The sequence below is a fragment of the Rhyacophila brunnea genome, unplaced genomic scaffold (genome assembly GCF_057557595.1).
Source record: "Rhyacophila brunnea isolate RB1 unplaced genomic scaffold, BYU_Rbru_1.0 scaffold_13, whole genome shotgun sequence".
Classification (NCBI taxonomy): Eukaryota; Metazoa; Arthropoda; class Insecta; order Trichoptera; family Rhyacophilidae; genus Rhyacophila; species Rhyacophila brunnea.
This window is the reverse complement of record NW_028232785.1, coordinates 26,330,885-26,343,418: the sequence shown is the minus strand read 5'-3', so window position 1 is coordinate 26,343,418 and position 12,534 is coordinate 26,330,885. Positions and strand designations below refer to the sequence as shown.

General features: G+C 37.4%; 1 protein-coding gene across 5 annotated transcripts in view; it reads right to left on the bottom strand.

Moving 5' to 3' along the window:
- The window catches only part of PAPLA1 (Phosphatidic Acid Phospholipase A1), a 186,096-nt gene that overhangs the window by 5,940 nt on the left and 167,622 nt on the right, over positions 1 to 12,534 (bottom strand). For all 5 annotated transcript variants that reach the window (XM_085940718.1, XM_085940719.1, XM_085940715.1 and 2 more), the window contains 9 exons: positions 11,901 to 12,048; positions 9,213 to 9,298; positions 8,247 to 8,405; positions 5,326 to 5,526; positions 4,727 to 4,856; positions 3,061 to 3,169; positions 2,707 to 2,792; positions 1,485 to 1,627; positions 1,051 to 1,140 (listed from right to left, as the gene is read on the bottom strand). In XM_085940718.1, the coding sequence (XP_085796844.1) occupies positions 1,051 to 1,140; positions 1,485 to 1,627; positions 2,707 to 2,792; positions 3,061 to 3,169; positions 4,727 to 4,856; positions 5,326 to 5,526; positions 8,247 to 8,405; positions 9,213 to 9,298; positions 11,901 to 12,048 (1,152 nt within the window). The remainder of the gene's footprint in view (positions 1 to 1,050; positions 1,141 to 1,484; positions 1,628 to 2,706; positions 2,793 to 3,060; positions 3,170 to 4,726; positions 4,857 to 5,325; positions 5,527 to 8,246; positions 8,406 to 9,212; positions 9,299 to 11,900; positions 12,049 to 12,534) is intronic.

Below are 12,534 nucleotides of genomic sequence, written 5' to 3'. Positions count from 1 at the left end.
TTCGGCCTGCGTCCGTAAAACTTGTACGAATGCAGTTGGCCGTATCACAGTTCATTATGAGGTATTGCGTCAGAAATAGATGGCTGTACAGCATTGAGATAAAATTCATTTCTAAATAAAACACTTCAAAATAAAAACCATCGGAACACGAGGGAAACACATAAGAGAATAAGTAGATAAGTAAATTAGAAATACAACATATTGTATGTATTTTATATATAATTATGGTAGGTGCTCGTAAGTAACGAAGAGTGGAGTTAGGCTGTTAAGATCTGCCATAAATAATGGACACTAAGCTTTGTCAGTCATAGGTATTTAATTTCATTAAAATAAGACTACAATTTACAGATGGTGTTAGTTAGTTTTTAAAATTCAATTAAACCCTGCAAAAACCAAGCCATAATAGATAATAGTCAAAAAATACTCGTCTATCTATAAAATATCTAATGTGACGCAATTAAATCATATGTCATAACTTTGGATATTTTATAGATAGAATAATATTTTTTATCTATTATAGTTTGGTTTAGACAGGGCTTAATGAAATAAAAAAAATGAACCAACAATATGTGTTATATGTATTCTAAATCCAACGAAAACAAATAAGTATGAATGAAAAAGTCTGTACAATTTTGTCATATCGCCCAAAATATACCAAAACTGTTATGGTTTTGTTTACGTAGGGTTTTATTGATTTAAAAAAATTAACCAACACCATCTGTAAATTATTGTAGTCTTAGTTCAATAAAAATAAATACGTACAACTGACAAACTTGTGCACTATTTATGGCTGATCTTAACAGTCTACCTCCTCCCTTCGCTACTGGTGTCAAGTCGTATCGATCAAATATGTGATAATTATGATAGAATCCTGTAGTCCCACTGGAATCCGGTTGGTTGAGATTTTCATGAGGTATCCGTAGCGTATATATAAGCCAAGTTCAATGTCCGTCTCCGTCAATGTGACAACAGGCTGCATGGTTCGCTGCAGTCATTATTAGGCCATATATTTATTTCGAGTAATGCGTAGTACTATCATAACAAAGTTACCTGATGATCTGCGCCAGGACTTGAAGGCTGAACTGATTCTTCAGCAGCTCTTTCCGCCTCTGCTTCTCTGATGAGCTCTTCTTCTATAACCTGGAAACAGGAAATGGATTAATACTATTACACTAGTCATATTTCATGAAATAATAGGTCTGTTTTGAATTGCTCTAAAGCACATTCAGCAAAATTTCAACGCCTGTATTTTATACGTCTTCAAATGGAAATCATTATGAAGAATATTTCATGTAGTGCCATAAGAAAGTCCAAGTTCTCAAAAATCATGTGTAATTGATTATTCAGGATATACCACATCCCGGATATACCGGATCCACACTTTGATTCACAAAATGAATATTTTAAGCAGTACGTGTACGTTGTTGCTAATTTAAAACTAATGTATCGATTTAAAATACGTAATAATATTTTATTTAACAAACCTCTTTAACTCTCTCCTGCAGCGCTGCTTCTCTGGGACTGGAGAAGGTGGCCATCTGATAGAAGGAGTCCCAAGTGCTTCGAACGGAGTCTATAATTCGGTGCTTAAGATCAGCACCGACTCTAGCAACGGTGTCTTTCAATTCTGAAACAAGAGACATTTATGTACTGATACCAGTTAACACAATTGACAGTGTGAACAGCTTCTCATTATACCTTAAAATTCCAAATTCCACTATCTTGAACAGCCCCAAAGATTGTTATCAAAACTGTCCTCTGAAAGGTATCCATATTGCTCCCATCCTATTTGCTGAGTGCCCAGCATTCTGATCCATATGGACCGTGTTTAGGAAAAAGGACGTAACCCTCACTATATAACATATTTTACAGGAGAGTAAAAAAACGTTTTTTGAGAATTTTTAGTTTAATATTTTTTAAAAAATAGGCACAGACATTGGGTGCATGATGATTGATGATTTGGTGTAATATATTTTCGATCTAATAATAATTAAAGAAGTTATTACAGAAAAATCACTAAAATTGCGGATAAATGCTTTTTTCCATAAATTAAAAATTAATTAAACTCAATTAAAACCTGGATTTAGATAATAATTCGGCATTTGCCGCTTACTTCCTTTTTATAGAATGTGTATTTAATTGTATACATTGTTAATATCTAATAAACGCACTTTTCGAAAAATTGAGGGTTACACCCTTTTTCCTAAACACGTTCCCCTCCCATTAATCACTCATAACTCTTTGAATGTTTTTTATCATTTTCTACATGCCTACACAATTTCGACTCATTAAAATCGTGTATTCTTTATTTTTAGTGGTTTTCTCTATGGATTTTCTATTAAATTATTATCTATCATCTATGGTCTTCTGGTTGGGTTCTGTTTAAAATATTATCCATGGATGTAATATCGCAAGTAATTTCAACTTACGCACACGTAGAGACTTAAAATTAATTGAAATTAGCATGAATTGTAATGAATAATAATATATATTAGAGTTGGCACTCTTCATCATTCAATTTATAGAGATGGTTGTCATTCAAAATATTCTGCGGAATGTCGAAACCATCGACTAAATTTTTCAACGTACTACCAAGTGACAGTATTCGAACCTTTACGCTATTTTGCCCATAGCATGATTGACAATTTGTAAAATGTATTATGTATAATGGCAATATTATTTTTAACAGTTTTAGACGCCACTTACCGAGATGCATTCTTTTCCTTCCTTTGTGATGAGGAACCTGAACCGGCTGGAGTACACTTAATTCTGGATTAATCAAAGACTCGATTCTGCAAGAAATAATCACAATAACTGTCAATTATTATTATTAAACGTTTATTACGCGTCACACTTTTGACTGAAATTTTGACTTAGCTGTAAACAGATAGAAAGAATGATAGATACTAATAATAATTGTGTCAGCGGCGATTCTACTTTATGAATTCTGTTGCACCATCTTTTAGAAATTTAACAAAGTTTTCAAACCACTCTCGTGTATAATGAATGATGTCTTCTTTTCAGTGATTTTAGTAATGTATTTTCACAGCGTTGGCGTACCTGTAAGCGACCGGATCGAAAGGATGGAATATATTGAAGAAAGCTGGACACGTTGGAAGTTTGAAGTCTTCTCCGAGCGCATCCAGACCTCGGACGCACACGAACATTCCTGAAAGACGAATAATTGTCATATTTAATTATTATTAATCAACTTGAGCAAGTCAGCAGCTACGTCTATCTCGGACAGCAGGTGCCCATAGACGGAAGCATGCACGATGAAATTGCTCGAAGAATAAAGCTGGGATGGAGTGCTTTCGGATGTCTGAATAGTATCTTCAAGAGTAACCTAACATTATGTCTTAAGTGCAGGGTGTTCAACCAATGTGTGCTAACCGTGCTCACGTATGGCTGCGAGACGTGGACCCTCAACACGAGAGATGTCCAAAGGCTAAGAGTCGCACAGCGAGGCATGGAGAGGTGTATGTTGGATATCACGCGAAAGGACCGTAAGAGAAATGAATGGGTTAGGAAGCAGACAGGAGTACGTGATGTCATAGACGTTGCCAAACAGCTGAAATGGAGATGGGCGGGGCACATCGCCCGTCGAAAGGACGGCCGCTGGAGAAATGCCGTCATCCAGTGGTACCCAAGGGGCACGAAACGGCCACAGGGTCGCCCTAAAAGCGGCTGGATTGACGAACTTTCGGAAATACGTGGCAGCGAATGATACAGGACAGGGAGAGTTGGAAGAAGCTTGTGGAGGCCTTCATCCAGCAGTGGATTGACCCCTGCTGATGATGATGAATCAATAGGTGCTGAACATAATCATATATCATGAGCATGGTCCCCACAAGGGAGGAACTGACAGGGTTCTAGCCTGTGGGTTAATACAATAGTTACGTTTATATCATATGTATTAAAGTTTGTCATTTAAACGAAACACGCATTCAATGTCAGTAGTAGGTCCTTTAGGACAGTGGTCCCCAACCCCCGGTCCGTGGATCAAATGGTACCGGGCCGCCCAAGGAACATTAAATTATTTCCATTTTATTTACTGTGGTGTATTTCTCTCGGGTTTGTGTGACTTTCCATGGACGAGAGGTTAACCGGGAGCTGAGAGATTGTAAATGACGGCGGCCTTAAAACTACGTCTCTGCCGGTGTTCTGGATTAAAGTTATGGCGGAATACCCTGAGATTGCCACCACAGCACTTAAATCCCTATTGCCAATTTCCGATTTCCTATCTGTGTGAAGCGTGGTTTTCTGCAATGACAGCAACCAAAAGAAAATAACTGGACATAAGCAACACACTTCGGGTGTCATTGTCTCCTATTACGCCCAGATGGAACCGTCTCATTGCAAAGAAGCAAGCTCAGGGTTCTCATTGATTTAGCGTTCCAGTGAGTTAAAATGTTAAATCACTTTATATTCATTTTTTGGTGTAACTATTTTATTTTGAAGCCATGTTTAAATACTTCAGCGGGCCGCGGTACAATTATCAAACGATGACCGGTCCGCGGCGATAAAAAGGTTGGGGACCACTGCTTTAGGATACTCGGCGTGCTTTGTGTTTCATGCGTTTTATTATAAAGTAATAAAGTTAATCTGGCTTCAAAGCCTTGGTCCATGGCGACTGGCTTTCACACATCGATTGCATTAATCTGTTAGATTTATTAAAATCGTGTGTTTTTAATTAAGTCATGTTTTAAAAGGGTCAATTACTCACCAATAGGGCTTCCTAAGGCGAAGAAAGCCTTGGGCTGGAAAATCAGTTGGGGATAGTTGATACTCGGCTGACCGGTCCCAGCGGCTCCCATCACGTACGAAAGCTGCTTTTGCAGTTGCGGCTTAGATCGCTGCAACAAAACGGATTCGACTAATAATACCGTTTCCGATTCTTATGCAGTTGACAACCTGCCGCCATTAGAGTAATTGAAAGCAAAATTAACATATAAGAGTCTGATCTCTATATAGATTTATACTAAATATATGAAAGTATTTAATATTAGGTAGAGCAACAATTGCGAAGCCTGGCTAATCCGAAAACCCTGCATCAAATGAAGTTTATATATTTGGTAAAGTATGATGACGTGGTAACAGTGGCGAAGGGTGGAGGTAGGCTGTTAAGATCCGCCATAAACAGTGTACATTAAACTTTTGTCAGTCATACATATTTGTTTTCATTGAACTCAGAATACAATTTACAGATGGTGTTAGTTACACAATTAAATGCCTCAATACATAAATATGATAAACTACCCTCGATAGCCGCCGATAGTATGTATATAGAATGGATACGCATAAGAATAAAATATTAATTTTTACCTGATTGTTCACAGCGGTGTCTCCTTTTTGCTCATCCTTCCATTGGCCATTATTGGGATTCTGATGGCACAGTAAGTCAAACAGGATAAGACTTCCCAATGAATGCCCTCCCAGTGATACACCTCCGTCGAATGAAGGGTTTCTTTGCTTGAATAAGGTGTATATGCGGTTGATTTCACTCCCTACCGTCTCCATAATTGTCTGAAACACAAATAATCATAATCAGTCCAACGGTTCAGACACAGAGGGGCGGTTTTCGGGTCAATACAAATACAAATTATTTAAGTGAATGGAATATTAGTTCATCTTCGCCAGCACCTCATGACTGACGATCATGACTCGAATGATTTGTCTGTCGAACAGGTTCTCTACGGGTTGGGGTTCAACAGTGCATTTCAGAATTTTAAGACACGCAAGACCTGTGGGGTTACATGTAAATTGTACGTATTACATTTCACCGTAGCACAGTTCGCCATGAGCTTTCTTATCGGAAAAAGATGATTGTATACTAGACGGTCCCCAATTTTATTAGATTCAATATGAACATTAATTCAATTTTCATAGCTGATTTTGACAAAATTCATGAATTCAAGAATGTAAACCTAACCTAACCTAACAAATAATTCAGTATATCGGCTATTTTCAAAATTTATTTGCTGCTGGCTTCCTGTAAAGTGTAAACCGACAAGAACCGTGTTTTATTTAGACATGAATTTTATGACACTATACGACCCAAAGAGGTTTGACGGTCTTTAATATACGGCCATATATTTCCGATACAACATTTCACTGTGAAGTGTGATACGGCGAACTGCATATGTACAAGTTTCCGGACACGATGTATATGTTCGGTGACTATTTGTGCGTTGGTAGATTGCTGGTCGCGCATGTTCGACACAGCAACACTGTGTTCACAAACCTCTCATATAGTCAAACAGTAAATGTAGTGCATATGGCTGAGGTTATTAACTTCATATATTAATACTCTATCTCAGTTTAAAGAAAGTTTTTCTTTATTGAATACAACTATTTGTTATTTCCAGGGAATCTGAAGATACGATGCTCCTCATCCTGAAGGAAATCTACGCAGGAATGGGCATTGAGGCAGACAGGCAACTTCCACCTCCCGGGATGACCATAGAGAGAACCATATCGACTGCTTCTAGCAGTGGAACGAGTGGTGATAAATCGGTATAAACACTTACATATGCATTTTTTGAACCAATTTCAATCTACATATCCAAAAAAAATTATAGATCTTCGTCAAAGATATTTTATAGTCTGATACCGACCTTATCTTAACCCTTAAATGCATAATGGCAACCCTTTAATGTAGGTATATGTTACTTACTGTCACGACCTCGGACTTCGGGTCTTATACCTAGAGTACCTTTTAGGGGTGTAGAGTGGCCTGAACACGCCCTTGGCCTCGTAGTCAAATAAACTACACCGAGCCGCACCCTTGACCACCCAGAGGGACGTTTCTTTCCAGAAATAAGTCCCACGGCCCGTGTCTTTGAGGCTGAGGACACGGTTCGTGGAAGACCAGGTGTGAATAAATAAGAAAGTATGCGAGACGACGAATGAAATTGGGCTTCACCCCTTAAACAGTATAAAAAGTGACCAACTGTCGCTAACAATAATGTATGAAACATGTCAGTAGAATGTGTAGACAAAACGCCAATAAATTGCAATACCATGTATAAAGAATGAATGGGAAAAATAACTTGTATTGTAATTGAGAGAGAGGAATGTTAGATAGTGCAAGGAGAAGAAAAAGAGTTGTTAGAAAATAATGTTAAAAGTCGGCCGGCAACATTGTCTTTGACCGTTGGAGATACGCAACGTCGCCCAAGAAAAAAAACCGTTGGGAATGATTTTTCAAGATGGCGGGAGTATGACGAAAACAGTAATACACGGGACACGCATTTTTGTCCTCGGTAACATAAACTATTAAAAAAAAATCGCGTGTCGATAGCATTTCGCGGCTATTGTATATTATAAGTAACCAGCTCGGGGATATAAATATTTTGGAATCAATTGCACTTATAAATTGTGTGTTATGAATAACCTATAATAATTCTTTAAAAAAAACATATTGTGTCCGTAAAACAAATTATAAAACTATGTAATAATTATATGACATCGACGTAAATATACCCTGCCGTTATAAAACTAATTCCGGTGCGTTATTTTATCCAGCCCCAAATCCTAAAAAAAACCATACTAAGAATAAAAAGCGACAGTTTACCAGTTACTAACAAAAAATTGTGATACCAGGGTTCGAATTGAACTTTGTCTGAGCTAGACCGGAACCCTGGATTTATCATGTGGCGCCCAACGTGGGGCGCCACTTATCACTCCCCTCCATTTTGGTAAGTGAAAATTTCTCAACTGTCACTTTGTGTTTTGTTTTCTTTTTTATCGTCTGTATTTGGGATGAAGGTGGATAATTAAGGCACCGGAATTGTGATGGAAGCGGCGAGTTTATTTACGTTTATTATACTATATGGTTACATTTTTTAATAATTTAATTCTACGGAGGGCGAAACGTACGCGTTCGCGATTTTGCTGCTTGTCGCGATCTCCGCGCCATCTTGTGATTTTTTTCCAACGAAACCGTCGTCGAAAAGAAAGCGACGTTGCAAATCTCCAACGGTTAACAAAATTTACGGCATTGCCGGCTGGGCTCTTTTATTATTATTTATTTTCGTAATCAGCGCTTTATTATTTGTTGGCTTTGATACCGATTCGGGCGTCTCCAGATACACAAAGACATCCCCAAATGGGGACCATACGGGGGTGTCACATTACTTACTACGAAATTCATGAATTCAAGAATGAAAACCTCACCAAACCTGAGGAAACCATGGGTCCGTGATTACTCCAACAATAGACCTTCATAAAGTGAAATTAATTACCTGACAAAACTTCGGACTGGTGTAGAAAAGAATGTCCAGCAATGTGTCGTTGGTGAAGCCTCGTAGCTTGGGAACCGACTCCAGTGTTATCTGTCCAATCCTGCGATCAATACCGGTTTCTTCCGAATGAAGGTTCCAGTGCCATGACACTGGTAACACCTGAAAGAGACACAATATAAAATGTATATAGCAGGGTGCGGAGATCTGACAAAAATAGTACACAGTAAACATTATCGGTCATATTCATGGCCCCCACAAGAGGGGGGCTGACAGGGCTATAGCCTGGGGGCACGGGTTCTGGGTGGGCCCGGCGTGGGGTTGATCAAATAACTAAGATAACACTCATCACAAATTTGCTTTAATAGTTAAAAAAGTCGCTTGCGCTATTTTACTTCATGACTATTAACATTTGTTAATTTTAAATTATATAATTGAACGATGTATTTTTTGATTATTGTGTATTGATACTCGACAACTCTATGATGAAAGTAAAGGTATTAAAAATAGAAAAACATAGTTAATAATACACTGAATAAGGGCCCTTAATTTGAGCTGTAACAAAATTTGAAAAATGTTAATGTGATGTGTCACACTACCATTAACATTAGAGATAGGTAGGGGGCCCGCCAAAGATCCTAGCCTGAGGGCCCGCTTCAGGATGTGGGGGCCATGGTTATACTTATTTGTTTTTATTGAATTAAGATTACAAATTGCAGATGGTGTTGGTTAGAATTAAATTCTGCATAAAACAAACCATAAAAGATAAAGATATTCTTCTATATTTGAAAACGGAAGTGCGATTAGCTGCACTGTTTGATTGTTAGTTCACAGTTTTAAAACGTCGACAAGAAGATCTTGTTCGACAATGGTCTTTTTAAAATTATTTGTATCTTTTATCATCAACAACATGACGCCATGTGACCTGATGGATCAACCAATAGCAAAACACAGTTATTCGATACTCACTTCAACTCTGTTGACGACGCCTTGTTCACACGACGACTTATAGTGTGATTGGACAAGCTGTGAACTTATGGATCGGAAATCATCAACTGAAAAAAAAAATCCTTACTGTTAATTGTGATTTTACATGATTATTAAGGTTCAATCATATTATGATGCACGTCCCGTACTGTCATGTGATGTCACAGTAAGCTACTGCTACGGGAAAAAAGTGTATAAAGTCGTTTTTTTGTTCTTTGATGTTCCCATCCTGTAGCACATTTTTGACCTTTAAACGAACATTGTCAGTTGGCAAAATTTGCTGAAATCACCAGAACAACAATGAGGTCACCTCACCCTTACCGCACTGCATCGACACCTGCATGAGTCAATGAATGTTTTTTATCATTTTAGCGGTTGGCACTATGTATTTTCTATAATAATGTTGTCTATTATCTATGGTCTGTAGGCTGAGTTCTGCTCAAAATATTATCTATCGATGCAATATCGTAATTCAAGTAATTTTAACGTACGCACACGTAGAAACTGATAAAATTAATTAAAATTAGCATTAATAATCAATAATAATTAAAAATACAAATACATTAGAGTTAGCACTCTCCATCATTTAATTTATAGAGATGGTGATCGTTCAAAATATTCCGTGGAATGACGAAACCATAGACTAAATTTGTCACTGTAACAGCATGACAGTACAAAACAAATCCAACTTCAAGTAGCCTGTGAACTATTCAGTATCGAAACTGGCAGTGATCGACCACACTCTGCCATTGTCATTCCGTCACTGTAGGATTGGTTTGTCGAATAGACCAAATGTCAAATGTTCACGAGACGAAAACCAAATTTCATTATCCTATATTTAAATACATGGAGGTATTTAAATTGTTGTTTTTACAGCATATGAATGCTGTATTCATTACAAAGTAATTTAAGGAATAGGATGGTTCTGGTCATTGCAGACTCAAGTAGAAAGCCGATACATTCACAACGACTGGTCCTACTTTTTCCGCCCCTCCCATTGTTGTCTAAGGATGACCTGTCATTGCCTGTCATTTTTCTATATAGTGCTCATACTGACGCGTCTGTCGCGTTCACACAGGGAATGGTTTGATTTGAATAGATAAGTTACATGATAAATAATACACTAGCATTAACACACCTTCTACAAATGTAATGCATAGATCAATGCTACATATTTTTTGGAAATCGATATTCCCACCGGTTTTTGTGTGAAGGACTAGTCTGACTTTGACAGCTGATGAATAACAGGAATGTATATTATTTATAAATTATTAATATATTTGATTTGAGAGTTTTTTATAATTCAATTTGAAACGAGAAAGGGAGAATCAATATGTCAAACAATCTGGGATCTGATTTTGACAGCTAAACAGTGGACCACTCGTTGCTTGTGCAAAAAGATATGCTCAGGCTTTATTAATCTAAAGATGGCGCTGTTCTGGTCCATTTAGATACCTACAAAATATCATTCTTCACTAAAAAGTCGATTTCGACAAAAGTGGATATTCGACAAACCGATCCTATAGCGACGATTCTTCAACATAATATAATATTTGCCGGCGGATTCTAAGGTGTTAAAAAATAAACAACACGTCTTGTCTTTACCAAAATACCAAATCGTGGGTATTCTGCGAAAAAGCACTAAGTCAAAATTTTGCTGTTTTGACTTAATGATGAGGTAATCTTATTAAGAGTTCGCTCTATAGTCTACAAAAACACACACAGTCATATCTATAAAACTGGCGAAGATAGTCAAAAAGACATACATCTATTCAGAGAAAAAGCACTAAATGGACTTAGTGCATTTGCTTCTCTCATTCTCAGGCATTCACAAAATTCTGCGTGCGAAACTGCACTAAGTCATACTCAAAGCAATATCGCAGAAAGGAATTTGCCTTTTATATATATAAAAAAAGTTAAGACCGTCCAAACTTTCAAACTCGATTATCTCAAAACTAGTATTTTTGACTTAATGCTTATTCGCAGAATACCCACGAAATGTCCTATTTGCCATGAAAATTATCAGGTTTTATTTTTTCAAAGAAAATCGCGGCCCTCCATGCACGGCCATACTAACATCTCCCAAAAATCGTATTCTCTCTTACACATTAGTATATGTTTTCTCTCTTATATAATGTTTGAGGCTTTCACGGTTGTTTTTTAACGTAGTAGACTTTTGGGTTTCCACCGTGTGTCCTTCTTCCGTCTTTACTCGACGTTTCGGGCTCGTTGCCGAGCACTCAATGTATAAGGACACAACTTTGACTTTGAAACCAAGATATTGGTTTGGAATAAAGGATATTTCGCACGATTGGTAAAGGAGGCCATTGAAATCCATAGAAACCCTGAAAATATTAATAGGGATGATGGATTACGGTTAAAAACGTCTTGGCTTCCGGCACTACGACACATTACTCTGAACAACGTTTGCTCTTAGCTAATCGGATTCCTTTTGACATTCTTATAGCAATGTTTAGATTCATATACCTACACAACATTTTCATCATAAAACATATTATCATCTCTTGATAATGGCCTCTGCAACGAGCCCGAAATGTCGAGTAAAGAAGGAAGATGGACACACGGTGGAAACCCAAAAATCTACTACGGTTTTCTCTCTTCTGTTACAGATAATAATTCACGACAAATATAAATAGATTTTTCACTCACCAACTTCTTCAACGGATCTGAATTTGAGGTCACACACGGATCCGATGCCATGAATGAGCAACAAAAGATGATCAGACGCGTTGACGTCTCCCTCGTCAATCTCCGAGTTGTCGGGGCCTCTCCGAACAGTCCTCGCGCGGGCGGCTGCCTATTGTGACAATAACAGTCTATGAAATTAAAGTTTGGAATGATAAATTCATGGAATCCTGTTTCACTGTGGGTTCATAATAAATATTAGATGTATACAAACCGTATACTGACGCGATTTGCGTTGACGCTGGTAATATTATTGGTGTTGTATTCCTTCTAGAAGTCGACAAAAAATATTCAAAAAAATTTAATCTGTACATCAGACCCGGTGTGTCTTCTGTACAAATATGTATCATATTTTTATATATTATTATGTATATTATAGTAACCCAATAGTGAAAGTACACGTGCATGGATTTACTGGCAGCAATAGTGTGTATTTCAAACAATCGTGACAATAACTGTTTACACTTAAATTCCTCTCCAATCTCATTCTTCCAAAGTGAACGAGACGTGATGTTCTCATTTTATGGTACCTACTATTTGACAGATAGTGAAAATCGGTTAACCTCAAAATTCGATCGTAGTTTGTTTTTTTGCCGGC